Here is a 20,157-nt window from a genome sequence, read left to right on the forward strand (position 1 = left end):
CCGCCTCAGCATGCAGAACTGAAGTGTAAATGACAGCAGACTTAAGTATACCGATCCACGTCTCAGTCCAAAGCTACTTAAGGCATTGGTTAGTGTATGAATGTACAGCACTCTGGCTACTTCATTTTAATTTCCTCCATGGACACACTTATTGGGCACTAAAAGCAAGAAGCATTTTGTGCTGTTGGGCACAAAAACATTCCTACTGGACTTAAAGTTCACATCCTCTTCTATAGCGCTGCAATTTTCCTTGACAAACAAGCTCCAAAGTAGCCTGTAACTGTAATACTAGGATCAGTTGCTCGCCTCTCACAACTTCCTTCAAAACTGAATGTGTATTTGGACTGCACGATTTTAAGATTTTGACATCATACATACATGGTTTCTGCCTGCCGGGGGGCTGCTCGAGGAGAGCTGCGTGGGGATGCACAGGGCATCTGCACCTCCTCAATGGATGGAGGTTTGCTGCGTGTGGTCGCCTGGAGAGGCCCAGCGTACCAGGGCAAACAGCAGGGGAACTCACTGGTCATCTAACTTCCTGAATTTCTGGGTCCTGGCTCTCTCTGGCTTCAAAGTGCTTTCAGAAAGGGGGTTCTTGGTTGATGTTTCTCCCCCTTGGAGGAGATGCAGCAGCTGCAGGCTGTGTTCCTCACCTCTTGCCTCTCTGACAGTCTTTTTCTCCACTGAAAACCTCACAGGTTTCTGCCTCTTCATGCCAGCATGCTCCCTAAGAGTCAGGTACTGATGGTCTGCAAGGCTCAAAAAACGTCATACAGCTGGAGGCACTTGCCCCTCTGGTTGAGTGAAGTACCTGGATGAAAATAGGGCATAGGGTCTTTTCTAGTGGCTTATCCACTTTCATTAAGTTCTAGTTCTTGTCTGTCTTCCCATTTGTGTCTGATGGCAGGTGTTTGGTTTTTTTTCCCTCCCCTTCTGAAATTGTTGCATTAGGAGGTCTCTAAAAAAATTCTTTTTCGAGATAATTATTAGGTCTCTCTAGTGAATTCCACTATATGATGGTGCATTTGCGTAGGTGTATTAATAGTTTCACAATATTATACACCAGTTTTCATCCCAAAGCAGTTCACATGCTGAGGTACAAAGCCTAAACAGAAATGTGGCAAGTGAATCAGAGCTTTCTGCCTCGCCCACAGGCTGCCCCAAAGCCACAGGGCACCCAAAGAGCCTCTTCGCTCTTCTTGCATCTGCTTACGCTTAATCTAAGCTCGGCCCTCCGAGTTTCACTCAAGTGCAGTTTGTGCCCTCCGGCTTGGATCTAATGTGAGATTTGCCTTGCCTTGTGGCTCTGCAGGGCTATTTTATGTTTCTCTATTAATGAGTTTGATCCCAGATGAGCTATGTGACTCTGATTTTTCTCGCTGCAATTGATTGCCTTGCCAGGAACTGCAAATAGCCCTGAAGTCTGCCCCTTTCCCTCTTCTCCATTCTTTTCGTTAAAGAAAAAAATTTATTAGACTAGCTCTTTGTGCAGCCCAGGATGTGGTATTTCAGTTTCTGGCTGTCCCTGACTGAAATCGGGTCCCGTGTTGCCAGCGCCGCTCCTTGTGGGAAGCGGGTCCCACCGAGCCCCGTGCCCAGCAGGGAGCGGAGACGGGCGCTGCCGGGAGGAGACCCCGGGGAGCAGCAGTCCGGAGCGATGCCCGTGGGCGGCAGGGCGTGCAAGGGGCTTCACAGCCTCAGCACCTGCAACATAGTACAGAGAAGGATACTCCAGTTTTTGCCCTTGCAGCCAGGAATCCGCTCCTGGCAGTGTCACACCTCTCCGAATATTTGGATTTTTTAATTGCATGAGAGACTCGCTGCTTCTCAGCAGGCTGCAGGCACCTGCACGGGGCAGCCGAGACCAGTCTTCCGTAAGCGTCGCGCGGGTAGAAATGGGGTGCCCGCTACCACCCCTGCCCTTATGGAGGGACGCTGGAGAGGGAGAGAGGGGTCTCTCTTGCTCCGAGTGGTGCACGAGCTGCTTGGGTAAACCTTCCACAAAGACGAGACACCCAAACGGAGTCGGCGGGCTTGGCAGCCACGACACCGCCTGTGCGCGCCTCCTTGGGATCCCCTGAGCGCTGCCCCCTGCTCCAACGCAGCGTGCGCACGGCGTTTTGCTGGGGCTGGACCACCGTCACCGTTACCCCCCCAGCCCCTTCTCCCCCTGCCCAAATTGCCGCTGTCTGGTGGCGTTTGCTAAGCCGCTGCCTGGGCTGGCGGACCTGCTGCTGCAGACGAGGTGAATGCGTTAGTGTGTGGGCCGCTCTCCCAAAGAGAGCAGGAGCGACAGGCCTGGAGTAGCCTTCGGGTGTTAAAACCTCAAAGATTGCTCAGGAGGAAGAAAGCTCGGCTTGTCCACGCGCAGGGGGCCGGCAAGGGCAGCCTTTCACCCGCCCCGATCGCTGTTTCGCAGGTGCGGATGAGGTTGCACCGAAGGGAAACTCCTCAGCCGATCCTCCGCTCCCCCATAAGGCTGAAGCTCTTTAACTCCTTCAGAAAACGGTGCCCCGTCCCCGGCCTCCTTCCCGCAGGCGATGCGAGGGTGGGATGGCGTTTACTGGATGCTCTCGTCACCCAGCGGGTGGGTAGGAAGAGGAACGCTTGTTGCAACCCAGAGAAACCGGAGGGTTTCTCCAGGCTATGGAAAGAGACTCTTCATTTCATGCCAGATGTACAGCAATAGAATATATTTAACTTAAAAAAAAAAAAAATCCACAGTATCAAAACACAGCAAGTCACAGTCAAATACTCCGCGATATAAATAGGCACGCAAATATTCCTCTGTAACAGCGTGGCACCCCGTGCGCTCCGTTTGGACTCTGGCATGAAAACCAAACGAAGGCGAACCGTCGCAGCGCAAGCGGCTTGGTTTCCTTGCGGGGAGGACGCAGCGCACGCGGGCGCTGAGCCCCCCGCTCCTTTTTTAGGGTGGAAAAACCGATACAACCAAGCACGACCAAACTGGAAAGAAAACCGGACTCCAGCTGGCGGCCGGGACTTTGACCCGCTGCCGGCTCGTGCAGCCGCGCGCCTGCGTAGCGCGTGCGGAGGGAGGAGGAAATGGAGGGATGGAAACGCCGAGTTCCAGTTCGCAAAATGAGTCGCGGGACTACCTGAAAGCGCATGGTGTGCGTGCACGCGGAGAAAACTCAGCTGGAGAAAAACAAGGGTATGTTATCGGGCAGGGAGCGAACTGGCGAAGCCACCGCTTTTGACTGGCAGGAACATCAAATCTAGTTGAGTTTATAGCTCTTGGTGTTGTTTCGTAGAGGACGCAATTTGGGTCAAATAGTAAAAAAGCCATGTAGCTGTGGGACAAAACCCTGTGCCTTGTCCCTCTGCTGCTGCGGTGCTCTGTGGAGCTACAGTGGCACGGTGTGAGCGTCACCTGATGGCTCGAACGTATGCGTATATATGAACCCATATGCGTATATACATCACCCCCAAACATCTAGGAGCCAACAGCAGGATGGAAGAAAACAGCCACTGACAAATAATTAGATTGTGACGCTTCAGTCCCTGCAGAGCTGCCCAGCGCCTCGTGCATCGTGGAGAGACCATGACGAGGGGCAGCTTCCGGTTGAACCGGAAGGTCTTTAATCAAATTTGCGACAGTCGATGCACCTACGCAAGAACATGAGGCTTTTGTTTCTGAGCAAGTGCAGGCTGCAGCACGGATGGAGGTATCCTGCACGTCTAACGCTTGCCCTTACGCGTCTGCGAGCCAGAAGCGTTGCAGGCAAAAAGCGTTGTGGCCGGCCGGGCCGCCCCAGCCCCTCCGAGGCACGGCAGCGCGTCCAGAGCCAGGGCTGGCGAGCCCGGAAATCTCCACGCGTGCTCAAGCGCCGCAGCAAGGGCTGTCAGACGGGTAAAGGACCGGGAGGGCAGGGACTTTTTTCCATAGCACCTTTTCCATGACAAGTACAGGTTTGGCAACCCCCAACAGATTCAGAAAAATTTTAGCAAGCGCTTACACTGAAATGGTTCGACTGACCCAGAACGAAACTATTTTCGGTTTGCCACAAATTTCAAAAATGCATTTGGTTTTGCTCCTATCTGGAATTATTCTCCAACAAATGGTAAATCAGCTTTTCACCCTGGCTCGGTTCAAGTAACAAGGAACTATTTCATTTAAGCCCTTTTTGAGAAACATAGTTTTCACAATGAGGAGAGAGCAACAGAAAATACCTTGTTGCTGGCTGATGGTCGTGAAGCAATTGCATTTATTCTTCATTGCCTACTATCACTCCTTAGCTGTAAAACTTGCGTCTAAAACATCTATATTTATACAGCAAAAAAATGATATTGAAATAGCCCGGTGCCATGCACGTTAGACCAGATTAAGAGCTGGATTTATGCAGGGATCAACAAAGCACACAGTTACAGTCTTTTGGTATTTGCTGTACTGAAAATGTGGCCGGAGGAAATACTTAGCGAGGGAGGGGATTTTGGTGGAAGCACTGAAAGCATTAGCTAACTGCGCTCTTAAGAGCAGCTGGTGAGGGACCGGACATTTTGCAGAGCCTGCGTAACGCAGCGCGGTAGGAGTTAACGGGACGAAGCAGATCTCCTCCCACAAATAGCAGGCGAGTTATGAAGCCCGTGCTGGTTGCCGGCATCCTGGAGGAGGTGGCCTCCCTCTGCTGCACTTCAGAAAGAGGCATAAAAGCGCTGGGGGATTAATTTGGCCCTAAGGGGAAAAAAAGAAAAAAAAAAAAAAGCATTGCTCATAGGGGAGAGCTCCAAAGTAGCACTTCTGCATGTGTTTTTGCTGCCTGGTTCTTCTCCTCAGCGCGCAGATCGCAGGCGCGAGGTGCAGCTTTGACTGTGGCCTGGCGCTGGCTCCCCGTAAACCCAGTAAACGCCTCCCCTCCTTTCTGGGGCTCATTTGGGTCAGACACGTCCATACCCAACGCTTACGGGAATCAGCTCGGCCAAGAGCGATTTGGGGGTGTGGGGGGGGTGCATGGTAAAGCCAGGAGTGAACAGAGCCCCCCCCCCCCCCCCGACCACCAACGCCTGAAATCCCGCTCCCCCCTTGGGCTCCCGCGGCTCGGCCCCCGGCTCCCGCCAGCCGGGGAGGCAGCTCCGCAGCCAAGCGGCCCGGCGAGCCTGTGAACGGGTTTGCCGCCAGCACAGGCAACCAGTAGGTGCCGGAGCCTGGGCTCTCCCGACTGCCAGCCCTCGGCTCCTTCCCCCAGTGCACACCGCCTGCCCAGGACCACGCGCCCGCTGGTTTTAATCAGGGCAACTGGAAAAAGCAGAGTTTTTTTCAATCGTTATTACTGCAGCGGGGCAGCTTTGAGGAAAGTGCAATTCTCTGCTCGTGCCAGGAGGACGGCCCATCTCTAAAGTTGCTCCTGCCCTAAAGCACCGAGTGGGAAGCTAGCTGTTGCTAATTAAAACCAGTTAAGCAAATCCCAGTGGCAGGCAGAAATCCGGCCTTTTGTTCTGGGTGTCCGTTTGAAAGATTTCAGCACCTCCAGGGCGGCGAGTTGGCTGCTTTTTCTGCCTCACCAATTTGACAGCACGGTGAAAAACGAAGCACGTTTCTGCAGAACAGAACATGAAAGCACGTTACACGTCCTGCCCCTCTTCTGCACGGCCCATGCTGTTGCTTGTGCCAAACTCGCTAATGCAATAGATGCAGCCAACACAGTCATAATTAACACTGTGGTCCCGGGGTATCCAAGGCCGCCCTTAAGAGCCCAACATTTCCATAGGAACTCTCCCCTGACTAATGCAATTTTCCTGTCCTCACTAGAGCGCACGGACAGACAGCACCAAAGGTCAGCCAAAAGGAAGCCAGCAAAAACTTAGTGATGCCAAGGAGGTGCTAAAGCCTCTGTCGCTGTCTGTTCCCAGGAGACTTTTCAAGGCCTTTGCGGCTCTGTCCTGTCAGAAAAGCTCCCCAGCTGGGCCGGGGCATCTGCTGGAGAGACCCAGCGTCTGACACCTGACGCCACTGGAGACATGAATTTTGGCAGTTTAACGTCCTGTGACAGCATCAGCCTACCCAGCCCCTCCAAACCTGAGACTTCCTGCCCTGCCTGTCTGCTAAGCGTCTAAAAGTCATCTTTGCAGTCTCCAGAACAAGCAGTCACTCTTACAACTGCACCTGGCTAGATGTTTGCTGCTCGCCTCTTGGACCTCCAGAAGGGCTTTCGCACCTGAAGCCTTTGTCTGATTTCTATCAGCCGGCCTAGTAAAACCTGCCCGCAAAAACCTGCCAGCCCTGTCTGCAAAGGCTCCCTCCCCTCCGTCCTGAGCCGTGTCCTAGGGCACACCTAGCGCGGTGCGGAGGCGGCGTTTGGGGGCTGCACCAGCCTCTGCCATCCCGCTGGGCAGGTGGGAGCGCTGACCGTGGCCCTGCTCATCACCCGCGCCGCAGCTGGGTTAGAGACTTGTTTAAGTGGCTGAACAGCTAGTTACAGCCCTCAGAAAAGAGAGCAGCCGCTGACCACGGTAGCAGGCCATGGGGGTCTGCTCCACCTCTGTTACTGGTTTGCCGTAACCTGGTTAGGATCCTATTTATCCCTTATTTTCCCAGGTGGAAAATGAGAGAGCAGAGCTTCTCTATCTCACAGTACCTGCCAGAGCTTAATTCCCCAATATCTGCACAGTCCCGTAATGCCGCAGGGCTGGTTGCTGTAGGTGTTACAACCTGGTCATGGAGCAGGCACCCAGTTAACTGCTCTGCTGCGTGGAAATGATCAAAAAGATCTGAATGTGTTAAACCACATCCGGATCCGAATTCCTCTGGGGAATTACGGTGGCAACAGCAATCCTGACGGGCTCATCCCTTGGCTTTAACGCAGGCGTCAGAGGGCTCTCGGGTATCATCGTTCCTAGCGTAGCTCACCGCTGATTAACTGGGGGGTGATTTTTAAAGTGCGCCTGTGCCGCTAGCCTCTCTTTGGCAAAGCGAGGTAACCACGTCTCTGTCCTGCTTCGCCTCTTGCCGGGACAGTACGCCTGGCTTCCCTATTAAGCACTTCTGGCACAGTCTTAGCAAGAAGCACCAACTGGCGGCTGTCTTTCAAAGAAACCCACTTTACTGCTGCCTGTGTCGTCTGGTTTATGTCTCTCTAAAACCTGGTGTTTTTTTCCATCAATCTTCCTCTAAAATTAACAACACAAGACTTTCCTGTCTGCGCCGTGTTACGGACCTTGCTCCGTAGGCACCAGAGGACGCAAGGTCAGCGGAGCTTATGCGTTTCTGCGTGCGCTTGGTTGAGCACGTCGCGTCAGACATGCAACGCTGACACGTCGGGTAGCGGCTGCAGGGGTCGGGGGAATGCGTGCAAAATATACTGGCCTGGCTGAAGTCGGGGCTCAACAAACTTATAAATACATACAGTGAGTTGTCTGCATTACAAGTTTGTGTCCTTCTCTGTGGTCCCTTTCGCTGTTCTTACTAAGGCTGCAGATGAGATGAAGCGCTTGAGCTAGCAGCCCGCAGGCTGCCGGCGAAGGCTTTCAATGCCCTGCCCCCTCATCCCGTTCAGGTCGCCCGAACCTCTTCATTGCACCTGGTCTTCGAAAGTTGGAGGGAAAAAAAACATTTTTCATCAACTCTGATGTCTGTGTTGGGTAAACTCACATGTTTTGACAGGTCCTGTCCCACCGCAAGTTCTCGGGGGCAGAATTAGGACTGTGAGCTATGCTTTACCATTAGCCCCGAAGGAGTACTTGGTGAGCTGAGAGATGTGTAGTGAGACCTCGGTGTCTATTTTCTGCTGCAAACGGGGCTGTTTTGGTCGATTTCTAAGTCCAGAGGAATGAAAACTATGTGAATTTAGTGAAACGCTCCTAGGAGGTTGTGAATTCATAGGTAAGCGGAGGGGTTGGGGAGGTAGGACACCTCCCAGAAGGAAAGGTCCTGCATTAAAACCGGCTGGTCTCCAGCTGTCAGGAGAGCCCTTGGGGTTAGAGCGAGGCAAAGGCACGTTTCCTAGCGGGGTAACCGCTAAAGCCACCGTCCTACCCGCCTTGTCCTCGGCGGCGATCGCTGCCCCGCGGCCTGCCTCACTAAAGAAACGACGGGTTGTAAAAGCGTCTCATGTCCGTCAGGCTCAGACGGCTCCCAGCTAAGGCCAAGGCTCGGTGCGAAGAGCCTTTGGCCGGGAGGAGCCGCCTCGGGCGAGAGCAGCGGCGGCGCCGTCCTGCCCTCTCCCCTTCTCACCACCTTCGCCGACCGGAAAAGCACCTGGGTCCCGCCAGCGGGTGCAGCGGGTCCGAGTCCGAACGGCCCCCGCCGGAGCAGCGTGCTGCTGCCGCCCCGGCGCCGGCTCCGGCCTCAGCGCCTCGAGCCGTGCAAAACCCCGGCTCGCTCCCGCGCCCCGCTCCACCGGGCCCTGCACCGCGGGCGCTTACCGCGGGGCCGGGGAGCGGGGCCGCTCGCGCAGACGCGGCCAGCAGACGCGGCCGCCACGGGCTCCGTCTCCGCGGCGCGGCGGCGCTGCCAGCGAGTCTCTGGCCGGGGAAGGCGGGGGGGGAAGTCGTCTTTTTTTAATTCCCCCTAGTCTCTTTTTACACGAGGAGCTCTCGGCAGCACCCAGGGTCACCCGCCGCCCTAGGCACAGCGTGGGCAACGCACGGTGGAGGACCGCTCTTTTGCTCGCAGGGGTTCCTCAGGGGCCGGCAGTGGGTCCGGTCTGCTGCTGGGTCCGGCGCATCGAAGCAGGGGGCAGCCCGAGTCGCGTGAGCGCTGAAGTGCGATTTACAGCAAGCAAATTTCTGCAGGACGACAGAGCTTCCTGGAGCGTCATAAATGCACGGGCGGCCCGAGAGGCTGAGCTGAGCCCCTCTGCTACCGCCAAGCAGCCAAGGACGGGCTCGGGGCGGCGGTGGGGGGGAGAAGTACCACTCGTTTGCTTTTACATACTGTACATATATCTATCAACAGCTCCTTGGCATGTGATGTTCGCAGCTGGTTTCCTGTAAAGGCGAGCTTAAAAGGAGGCGAAACGTCTTCAGCCGCTTCCCGCTGGGAGGATGGAGAAAAGCGGCGTCTCCCACCAGCAGGTCTCCCGGGGCAGCTGCCCGCCCCGGCGCCCTCCTCGGCGGAGGCCTTTCCTTCGCCGGCACCCTTCTCCGCCTCGGCCGCCCGCCGGCCTCGGCCAGTCCTAGCCCGCGGCGCGCGCCCGCCTCATCGCCGGCTCCAAATCGGCTCAGTGCAAGTCTCCGTCGGCTGCTCTGCACCTCCGCTCCGCTGGACGGGCAGGGGAACCGGGTTCGGGGGGGGGGGGGGGTAAGGACACAAAAAAAAAAAAAAAAGGGAAGGAAGAAGAAAAATGATAATGAAAAGGTCCGTGGCCCGCAGCTGCCAAAGGAAATCTCTCGCCGCGTGTCTCTGACCATACTTGTCCCAGCCACTACAGCTGCTGAGGGATCCCCTGCTCCTTGTAGCCTGCGAGGAGGAGGGCAAGGGAACACGGTTAGTGCTGGCGCCCAACGCCGAGCCGGGCCGGGCTCGGGCGAGCAGCGCGCCTCCGCCCCCGCGTCGCCGCCAGCCGGGTCATAGAGGGCTGGAGGTACCTGCCGCCGCATGCTGCGGTGCATCCCAGCGCCCTGAGACCTTCATGGAAATCCGACATTTTCTGCCCGGGTTAGTCTGCATCAGAGCAGGTTTCTCCGCCGAGAAGTCTCGGGGCGGGGGGGGGGGGGTGTCGTGCCTTCACGGGCGCTGCAGAAACGGCCGTCCCTAAAGGCGGCTTTGACCGGCCACCCCGGCCGCTCACGTTCCTGCACGCAGCTCCGCGCTTGGACGCCGCGCTGCCAGAAGCCCTGCCGGCTGGAGGTGGCCGCCTTCCCCTGGCCGCCCCGGGGCTCCCTTCGCTTTGCTGCAGCGCGGAGGCAGGATTACGTGTGCTGCGGTCAGGGCACGCAGCAGCTCCGGCGGGACGGGGTAGCGCGGAGCTCTTTAGCAGGGGGCATCGACCACCCTGGGAGACTACCCGGCTTCCTGCACCAGCAGAGCGAGGAAGTGGGTTTTTTTGGCCACAATGACCTCACCAGAAGTTTTACCTGCTTTCTTTGTAAGGCAAGCTGGGATCATTATTACAATAATACCAACACAAAAGATCTCTTTTTTTAAAAAAAAAAAGCCCCAAACCTGTCCTTACCTGCACCGCCTGTCATAGTGACGCTCTTTCAGCTGGAAATGTTTAAAAAGTCCAGGCTTTTTTTTTTTTTTTCCCCTCCAATTTGAATAAGATAGGTGGACTGTCAGCTTTATACTTTGGATTTCAAATACTACTGAAGTGTCCGCATCTCAGAAGAATACTTAAATCTTCAAACCCCTTTCCACTGGTGTTTTTAAGCTTCTTTCCAACTCTTACGTAAGACTTTTTAAAACCTCTTACGAAAGCTGAACACACAATACCGGCAAGTGCCACCACCTCTCTCTTTGAGGGACTTTTTGCTAAACTAAGACCTGGCCCTGGCAAATGAACTTCGCTGTACTCAGGAAAAATCCACACACGCGTGCAACCTCAGCAGCTTGGATCTGCTGCTGCGGTTTGATGAGCACAAGGAACAGAGGACGGGAGTAACGACGCTTATCGGCACGCGTTACTCTGCACTACGTTGCTTTTCATACTGTGCAGCTGAACAGAAAGACTCTCATCTCTTTCAAACTGCATTTTCTAGGTGAAAAATATGATGATTTGTTATGCATTTATTTTCCAGCTATGAGTCAGTTCCGAAGACAAGATTTGCTAGTCGGAAGAGCCTAGTGGTTACGGGCTCATCTAGCAGTACTGCATCAGTTTAACTTGCTCAGAGAAAGAGAATGGTGCAAAAATAAACCTGGCCCTGGGAGGTGGGGGCATGCTGTAAATTCTCAGCTAAGGTCAGCAGCCTAGGCCATGCTTACAGCAACTTGCTTGTGTAGCCATACCTTTAATTAAAATGTAAGAGAGAGCCTTTCACAGCCGTGCGTATTGGTGCTGCAGCTGGCTAGAAGCCAATTACAGCAGTTGCGCCTGTATCTCTCTGCCTGACCAAAGTAAGCCAAAAGATGACCTGCTCTACACTAAACTTGTTAAAATACTTAGGACATTTATTTTATTAAATAGATTATATACGAAAATAGTTACTGCTTTTCCCGTATAGGAACAGCAACTTAGGCATGGAGCACGCCTCTATCAGTATGCCTGCGCAGCAATAGGGCAAAGTAAAGTTCTGTTCAGTTTTGTAAAAGCAGACTGCTCTAGAGTCGAGATTAAATCAGTCGGAGTATCTGTGCACAAAGTCGGCAACTCAAGTAAGCTGGGTTAAAACTGCCCTTCTTAGGTAAACCGTTACAGATTTGCATTTAGGGGAAGCCTTAGGCGAAAGGCAAGCGACCCCGGCCAAGGCTCTCCCGCTGCCGGATCCGGGGTCCGCACTCGTAACACGGCAGGGCCCTTCGCTCTCCCCCGGGCCCGCCGGGGCGGCCACGGTACGGATGCAGACACACGCAGACACGCACACGAATACGTACACAGCCGGACTCGGACTGAGCGGGGTGACGCCTGCCAAACCGAACCCTCCACTCCTCGCCCCCGAGCAGCGCTCGGGGTTTCCGTGGGAATTGGCCTGCCTGCGCCAGTCAGGATCTAGCCACTGGATGCTAGCAGGAGGGTTAGGAGAAACAGAAACGAACTTACCTTGTGAAACTTTGATGGTGAACAAAAGGAGGCAAAGGAACATGAAAGAAAGAGAGAGGGAGAAACGTAACTGTAGACGATATATCCGAAACACATAAAGAACCAGAAAAGAATGAGTAAATCGAGGCTGCAGAGTAAACAGAGAACATCTGCTCTACAATTAAACATTCACACCAGAGCTAAACATTGACAATGCTTTATTTATTTAAAATCCTTTCGTTTCAAGTGGATGGTTTCATTCGGGGCTCTTGTTTAGAGAGGATGGGGGAATCCTCCTCCGCTCTTCAGGTGACTGGACCTGAGCCAAGCAGCCTGGACTAACACCTCGGAGCCCAAGAGATGCTCTGACAAACGCTTCCCTCGGTGACGGGGCTATTGCATGGGTTTGATTTAAGGGGCACTGCCAAAGGAAGGGAGCAAACAAGACATTATGGCGTATGAGATGATTTGTGGTACACCACGACAGACCAAGAGCTAGGAAAACTAAACATCGGACCGCTTTTTGCTTTTTTTGGCTGCCAAGTTTGCTTACGTCCCCAAGATAGTGCACAACGGCTACGTGCCTCAGGCTGGCTGTGTGCTGCAAACCCTGCCTATAATTAACAACGGGAAAATGTTTGAAGACTCCTGTCCCACTGCAGCATTTGGTAGGAGACTGCAGAAAAAGTTATTTCACCTACTTTCCTTTGGCATAGTTAAGAGGATAGCTCTATCCGGATTAAAAAAAAAAAAAGAGTCCCAGGTCTTTCCTGAATCTCTCAAGTCTACCCTGCAGGGACATGGCTGCAACTTGTTGCGCGAGTCCCGGCTCCGGGGGAGCACCAGTGCGAGCCCCTTCGCTCAGCAACAGCCGCAGCCACACACACAGGGGCCAGAGCATGAGCTGGGGCTGCCTTCCAAAAACCTTACTTGATTTTTTGGCCGTGTTCATCAGAGGCGAAACAACTCCTGAGCAAATAGTCCCTGACTTCCGTTGTCTATGCCACCTCTGTGTGACATTACTATATTGATTATTGGCTTGCTTCTGTCAAGAAATAGCATAAAACCTCTTACGACAAGGCTCTGGACAGGTAGGGAGCTTCAGGAAAGGCCAGTTTCTCTGCACTCATTCTGCACAGGGCTCATTTTAGCTAGCAAAGACGTGCGCTCAGTGGGTTGGGGAATAGGTGTGCCGTTAGCAGAGGGAAACTTGCTCAGAAAGCCCTGCAGCCTCATTTTCCAGTCTGCTCTGGCGAGCTACCAGCGCACCCAATTCATTAGCTCTGCTTCACCTCAGCTCCCTGTCGCTTCCTCACCAGTGTACTAAGCGATTCACAGGGTCTGTGGGGCAGCAGCCAGCAAAGCCGCTGGGTATTTCACAGCCAGCAGTGGGACCGAGGGACGTAGGGCAGAAGGAGAGAGTCCAGACTCCTCCTTGCAAAAGAATACAGTGCTTCCTTTTAATCTACCTTTGCTGTTAGACTACAGGTAAAACAAAGGACTGTTTCAAAAGCCACATGGCTGGTTAAAGAAGATATCTGCTTGGGGTCCGATGGGGCCAGCTGGCCATTCATTTAAATTAGCAGAGACACTGTGAAAACGTCCCGTGCAATTGAACTGCCAAAAGTAATTAAGTGTGACAGTAAAACTGCATTCAGCTGTCTGCCTTCTGGGATACCTCCTGCTAAAGGACACCTTTCAGGAAAACAGGGCTGGAAGGGACCCCCCCAGGTCAGCCTGGCGGTCCCCTCGTCCCACGTGGCTCCTGACAGATGCTGGTCTGCCTGTCCGTAAGGTCCTCGAGTGACGGAGAGGCCACATCCCACCAAGCGAGCTCTTCAGCACTTTGACCTTATGGGCAGAAAACATGTCCTAACTTCTACATAGATCTTTCTTGCTGCAATTTAAGTCTGTCTTTCTGAGGCTGACCTGCTACCCTCTGCCACGTTCACTCGCCCACAGAACCTTCCCATCGCCTGCTGTCTCACGGTCTGCTTGGACTCTCTCCAAGTTGTCCACATGAAATACAGACTCCAAAACTGGACACAGAAGTCTAGCTGCAGCCTTACAAGTGCTGAGTAGGGTGAAAGGATCCGTTCATAATCTAGAGGCTCTGTTCCTGCTTATGCTGCCCTGTACGGTGTTTCCACAATGACATGCTCTTCTACACTCATGTTCAGCTTGTGATTCACTGTAGCCTCGAGAGCCTTCTCTGAAAAACAAGTTGTTCCCTAGCCTATGCAGTTGATGAATCCTTCCTTAATATCTTGGACTTGTCCTGACTGAATAGCATCCTTTTTTTTTTTTTTCAGACCATTTCTTCGATCTGTCAGGATCCTGTTTGAATTCCAGTCCTGCTCTCGCTGTACCTGCATCCTTCCAGCTGTCTGGTGTCTGCAGGTTTGCTAAGGTTGTTCTCTCGTCCGTCATTCAAGCCATGAATGAAGACACTGAACAGAACTGGATGCCGGAGGGACCTTTCAAAACACCTCTCTTTATATATTTTACATTTGAGAATGAATTACAGAAAATGTATTCAGAGAGCAGGTCCAAAAGAGTTTTCCCCCAGACCACGTCTCCCTGGCTAGCTTACAGGAAAACTCTGTAAGACAGTGTCAGAGTCTGAAAGTCGAGACGCATGTCTAATGCATCTCCTCTATTCACAAAATTAATTTCTGTATTATAGAAGGGAATTAGACCAGTCTGACAGAGCTTGCTTTTGACAAATTCAGGCTGACTGTTACCTCGGTTTTTTTGTATTTTCTAAATGCATGCAAGTCATTTGTTTGATTACTTGTTCCAGGAATTTAAGTTTGGCTGATTGGCCTACAATTCTGCTCATTTTTCCCCTCATTAAAGATAGGCAGCGTGACATCATCCTCCAAGCTCTCTTGGTGAAACAAGCTCCTGCAGAGCTCCCCTTCTAGTGGCTGAGAACTAGTTAGGAAGTGAAAAATGGCAACAAGCCTCCCTAACTCCTACCCAGCTCTCTACGGACTAATATGCGGGCCCATTCTTCAGCAAACCGCTCTACCTGGAGCCACTGAAACTGGCACTAGCCCCTCGCCCCAGCCGCAAACATCCCAAGGAGAAGCAGCCCAGCCCTGGCTGCTGGTGCTTGCTGGCTTCCTGGCTTGCTCCTCATTGCTAGCCGCTGCTGTCGTTAGACATCAAGCCCCCTGCGTTGCCTCTCACCCATCAAAACCATGCCCTCCGCATGCATGGCACATCACAGGGGTGGATGGGCAGTGGTTTGGTATTTTGTAATCTATCGCCTCCCCTCCCAAACGCAGGTTCGAGTTGGCTGAGGTTTTCTGTCTGCTGCGCAGAGACCAAATTGTCTCTGTTTGTATGCAAACAAACCCAAACTGAAGCAAGCCAGCTCACGACACTGCTTTTGAATGAAATGTCTCGTTTCTGGTATTTGAAACATTGTTTCATTTTTAAATGACTCAGTTATTCTTTTTGAACATGAAAACAAAACTTGAAAACAAAACGTTTCATTTCAGGTCTGGCAGCGTGTTTGATCCAGCCAGGAGCAACTGATGACTTCTGGGGTTTCTTTTGTTTGAAAAACAAGTTTTCCTTTTGTTCTCCATCAACCAAGAGCTGGCTTTTTTATCCATTATTTTTTCTGTACTGTAAGTAAACTTAAAAACCAGCTATTTGCATGGCTTCAACGAGGCAGCAAGAAACTACCAAAGGCTGCAACTTGTCACTATATAACTGGTTAGCGCAACGCGTGTTATGCTGGCCCCACTCCTCTCTAGTCCTAGCAGAGGGGCCTGGGTGAAATGCTGTTGCTATAGCCTGGGGCCTCATGGCCTGAGTGTAACCCACCCAAACCAAACCCACCGGTGGGATGGAGCCAGGCGACGGGAACAGCTTCTGACAGATGCCGCCCAGCTGCACCTTGTTCCCAAGCAGCCAAACTGGGAAATTAGAAAGATTCTGCTGAAAACCGGCCCTTTTAGCCAGATGACGTATGCGTCCGGCAGAGGAGCAGCGAGCACGTGTGCAGGCATGAACACGTAGTTACGGACTACAGACAAACTGGGTAGGCTCTCAAAGACACGTCACAAATACACAACGATTTACAATTTATACTCAGAAATAACTCGGGCTGCCTCTGAAGAGTGGGTACCTCTGACACAAAACATGCCAACTGGTTCTTACAACAAAAGGAAGTGCAGTGCTGCCTGCGTCCTGACGAGAGCCTTTTGTCTGGCTCATAGGCAGGTTTTTGACCTCCCTCGTTTGCTGTGCCTGGGGATTGCCCTCCGCTCAGCCTGGGCACTGAGGCTGCCTCAGAACGGAGCAGGTAGTTTGGTGAGTGCCTTTAACCAGCGGGTTCGGCAGCTGAAAATGTGCACTGCTTTCCTGCAGGTTTTTTTGGATTTCCTCAATCTCTGGCAATTTCCTGAGCGCCTCGCTCCTCCTTTGTCATGCAGCCACGGATATCATCAGCAGACATGACTAAGTGGAGCCCCTTCAAACAAAAGGGCAGATGCTACCAGTAAGACGTTACCCCAGGAGAAGCCCTCACTTTCGGACCTGCTTCTCCCGTTGGTCTGGAAGGTCTCAGACCTGCTCACTCTGGGGCAAAGCCCACCTGCCTCTCGCAGCTTTTGCTGGGGGCATCTCTGATGTGTGCTCAGCACCTCGACTGGCTGCTTCTGGCCTGGGAAGTGAAGGGAGCCCATCGCCTTTACCCTCTGCTGCATGATGCAGGGGAAAGAAGCTGCTGGATCCATAGTAATTCGGGCACTTTGGAAGCTCATTGAAATCAAGGCTCACATGCCAAGAACTTTGTCTGTCGTTGTAATTAACTGAACCAAACAAAACATGAACATCACTTTGCTGCCTCTCTGAGTAAACCATGAACTACAATAATTTTTTTATCTTTAGCTGAAACCTTGGGAGGAAACTTGGGGAAGCAGAATTAAGTTTTAACTAATTGAAAAGATGCTTTTTGCAGATCAACTGACTTCAGCAGAGCTGCTTCAACTTTTCTCAAAGCTTCATTTTGCACCAGTAAAAGTCTTTAGCCGATAAAGTTACTAGCCTTGACTTTCAGATTGGCAATACAGAGATAATACAGACTGGGTGACCTAAATTGTGTATGTTTAAAGAAGGATTCCTCTCTTCTCCCAGACTAGTGTTTCAGTCTCTTCAAAGGGGGCAGGAAATCTCCCTCTAGGGAGCACTTTCAGACAAACGGAACTGTCCTGCTTAGTCTAAGAATTTCATGAAACATGAAGAAAAGCTTGTGGATGACTGGATCCTGGGCAGAAACAAGGATGCAGGAGCATCCCGGGGCTTCCCCGCAGGCAGGTAGCTGGGATTCACCTGGGCAGAGCAGCACCCTCTCGGGAGGGCCTGGCTGGAGCTTGCCGGCTGCAAAGGTGCCGCAGGAGCCGCAGGGGCGACAGGGTGCTGCTCAGACCCACACCCACGCAACCAGGGAGGAAGGGGGCTGTGGACAACAGCGCTCACCATCCTGGCCACCACCACTGGGGAGCCTCACCCCTTCCTGATCTTCTCATTTACAAAAGGGGAAATGAGGTTCCTCACCTGAGCGGTGGGATGGGAGATTCTCCACAATGTGTCACAGGGCAGCCTGGTACATACAGCCCTCGCCACCTTCCAGCAACTCCTCTGCCTGCAACTCCTCTGCATTTCTCAGTGACTTGCAGTGCCCACCCTCTGGCTCACATTGCCTCCAGGAGCAGTGCGACAGCTTGTAGGGGTATTAGCTGAGTCCCAGCAGCATGGCCAAGGCGGGAGAAGTCAGGAGAGGGAGGGAGGGAGAGGGGAAGTGCACTGTACTTACTTGCAAGAATGACCATGTCCATCCCCCAAAATATACTCATAATCCAGCCAACCATCACGATTGCTGTAAGGATCTGAATGAGAGCAGCAGCGATGTTCAGCCAGAAGACACAACACATGTGCCTGTCGGGGAGGTCGGTCCGGGCGCCGCACAGCACAGTGAAAGCTGATACGAACGTCCCTATGGAGAGAACAGCAATAAAACACGCAGTGAAAGCCATGGCTTTGTGCCAGATTCCTTCTTTTAGATCCACTTTTCATAGCAACTTCTAGAGCTCCCACTGCAACGCTGAAAACCTGGAAACACTTTACAAAAGGCATGCACAGAGCGCAGGATATGCCAAGGCTTTTGTGGACACCCAACACTGAAGCTGGAGTCTCAAGACTGCTCAGCTCCTGCTGCTGTATGACGTGCTCTGCAAGGGCACAGCTCCATGCCAAGCCTCCTGCCTTGCTTAGTCCTAGGAGCATGAAGAAATCATGCACTCTTGGATGAAAATGACTGTAGTAACCCAGCATATACGGGAATGAAAGTTAAGTCCTAATTCAACAGGAACGAAGCCCGAGGAAAGGCCCAAGCACATTTAGCAACTCTGCATTACATTCCCACGAGAGAGAAATACATTTGCTGTTACGGACTACTCTGGTTGCCTTGCGGAGAGAGACCTCACTGGCCATGGGGTCAATCTCATCTTCCTAGAAGGCAACTTAACCCCGGCATTCCCCTTTTGCAAGCGAGAGATGGGCAAATGGAGGCACAGCCACATCCAACTCAATCACACTACCAACTACTGCAATTACACCGATATGTGTGCTTGAAAACCAGGAGAGAAAAAGCCTCTTCAGATTTCTGCCCCTTTTCCCTGTCCCCCCCCATGCAACAGTAAGGGTTTATCCACCGTAGACAGCTTGCACAGGACGGCTGTGAGTCTGCGGGAACACCAGGCTGCCTTTCTGCTGCCTCCTGGCTCCCTCTCCAAAATGGGGAGAATTTTTACTTCACAGAAGAATTAAAAGAGACAATTCTAGTGAGAATTAGTAAGAGCACTAGTGGCCCCACACAGCGGCATGTCTCCGACACATTTCTATGAGAACAGTCTGTTACTATTCACAAATATCACTCTAGAAAGAGCATACATAAAAAGAGGGGTGCTCATGAGGCACTGCAACTTCACGTAACGCTTTCCCCAATTGCAAACTGTTATCTGAGAGCATAAACAGGGCTAAACCTGCTGTTGTTGACCGGCTGCTCCAGCTCTTGGCTCCAGCGGAGCCAAACTTCGGAAACTTGCAAACGCTCCTAAAACATCCTGAAACAATTCAGATGAAGGATCTCGCTGACGTATGAAAGTCAAAGCTGGGGGAAAAAAGCCCCACACTAGAGCTTACAAAGATTGTGCCTGAATTTACCACGTTGGACAAGACCGATCACTTCTCGCGGGTGACATCCCGCTTTCACTGCTAGCTGAAAGCAGCAGCTCAGGGGACCCCAGCCTTCCCCAAAACCCGCCTGCTGGGATACATAGCACTGGTGAAGAGCAGAAGAAACTGCTTCTGTCCCCTATAACATGCGAGCTGTTGGTGAGGCGATTCAATTACCTTATCTAAGTATGCCTTTCAGCACCCTAACATTATGAACCGTCTTTGGGTGGATATTTTTAAATCTAAATACAACACTGCCAGGGGAGGTGCAAAAGTGTAATACAGGAGTCTACTGGGTAACCTAGTTCTGTGAAATGGGTGCCTTGAAGGAACGTTTCAAATTAAAAAATCTGTATAATGATGTCCAGCGATGACTGCAGAAACGGGCCCCTTTCCCTAACAAGCTACTGGCGCACACAAACAGCTTGTCATGTGCGAAGGAACGAGCTCGTTTTTGACAGACACAAAAGCCTTGTTGAGTCCCTCAGTTTGGCTGAAGGTGGAGAGGGGACGTTCGAATCACCATGCTTGCAGATGGCTTCACCACGGACAGAGGGCGCGAGGAAGAGTGGAAAGAGGGAAATACCACCCTGTCCGGGGCTGTTGGGGACATGCGACAGAAAGCGTTCTCCATCGCTGCCTCCCATCGCTGCCTCTCTCATCGCTGTTCGCACGGAGAACAGGCAGTTAAGAAGCTGAAATGCCGGGGAGGGCTGAGCTACAGCCTATTTTTAATCTCACCATCTTCTTGCAGGCTTCAAATCCAGCATCTTTCTAACGCTCCACAAGCTCCTAAAACACCACTTCTCCTCCTGCCGCTGGCTGGAGCCGCTTTCAGCCTCCCACCAGCTCTTCGCAGCGGGCGGCAGCGGGGCGCGGAGCGGCAGCGCGGCGTGGCGGCGTGGGCGAGCGCTGCCGGAGCCTCGGCGGGGCGGCACGGGCCGGCGAAGGAGGCCTCCAAGCCCACGTGCTGCCGCGAAGCCACCAGGACGAACGGCGCGCGCAACGCCACCCCTTGGGTTAAGCGCGCAATGGGGTTCAGCCCGCGGCCGTCGCCGCCCGGGGTCGGTACAGAGCTGGCTGTCACGTCACGTCTCTACAGGCCGCCCGTTGCCTAGAGAGCGGGCCAACGAGCACGGCTTCCCCGCTGCGGCCTTTCGGAAAGCCGCTGCGAGGCCGTGACGGTACCGCTGCCTCTCAGAAAACCTTTTCTTTTCCCGGTGGAAAACGGCAAAGTTTGCAGCGAGGACCAGACCCTGGGGCA

At 52.9% G+C, this 20,157-nt stretch overlaps 1 protein-coding gene across 3 annotated transcripts in view; it reads right to left on the minus strand.

Moving 5' to 3' along the window:
* Positions 1-4,206: 4,206 nt before the first annotated feature.
* Positions 4,207-20,157, minus strand: part of STUM (stum, mechanosensory transduction mediator homolog) — a 46,055-nt gene continuing 30,104 nt past the window's right edge. The window contains exons 2-4 of one of the 3 annotated variants that reach the window (XR_011140487.1): positions 17,473-17,652; positions 8,383-9,220; positions 4,207-5,558 (exon numbers count right to left, since the gene is read on the minus strand). Coding sequence is in view for 2 of the 3 variants with exons in the window: in XM_068940141.1 (XP_068796242.1) it covers positions 11,978-12,060; positions 17,473-17,652 (263 nt within the window). In the remaining variant the exon portion in view is untranslated. Of the gene's footprint in view, positions 5,559-8,382; positions 9,221-9,252; positions 9,419-11,690; positions 12,061-17,472; positions 17,653-20,157 lie in introns of those variants that run through there. The other 2 variants (XM_068940142.1, XM_068940141.1) reach the window with 2 other exon arrangements.

Source organism: Struthio camelus, chromosome 3, assembly GCF_040807025.1.
Source record: "Struthio camelus isolate bStrCam1 chromosome 3, bStrCam1.hap1, whole genome shotgun sequence".
In the NCBI taxonomy this organism is placed as follows: Eukaryota; Metazoa; Chordata; class Aves; order Struthioniformes; family Struthionidae; genus Struthio; species Struthio camelus.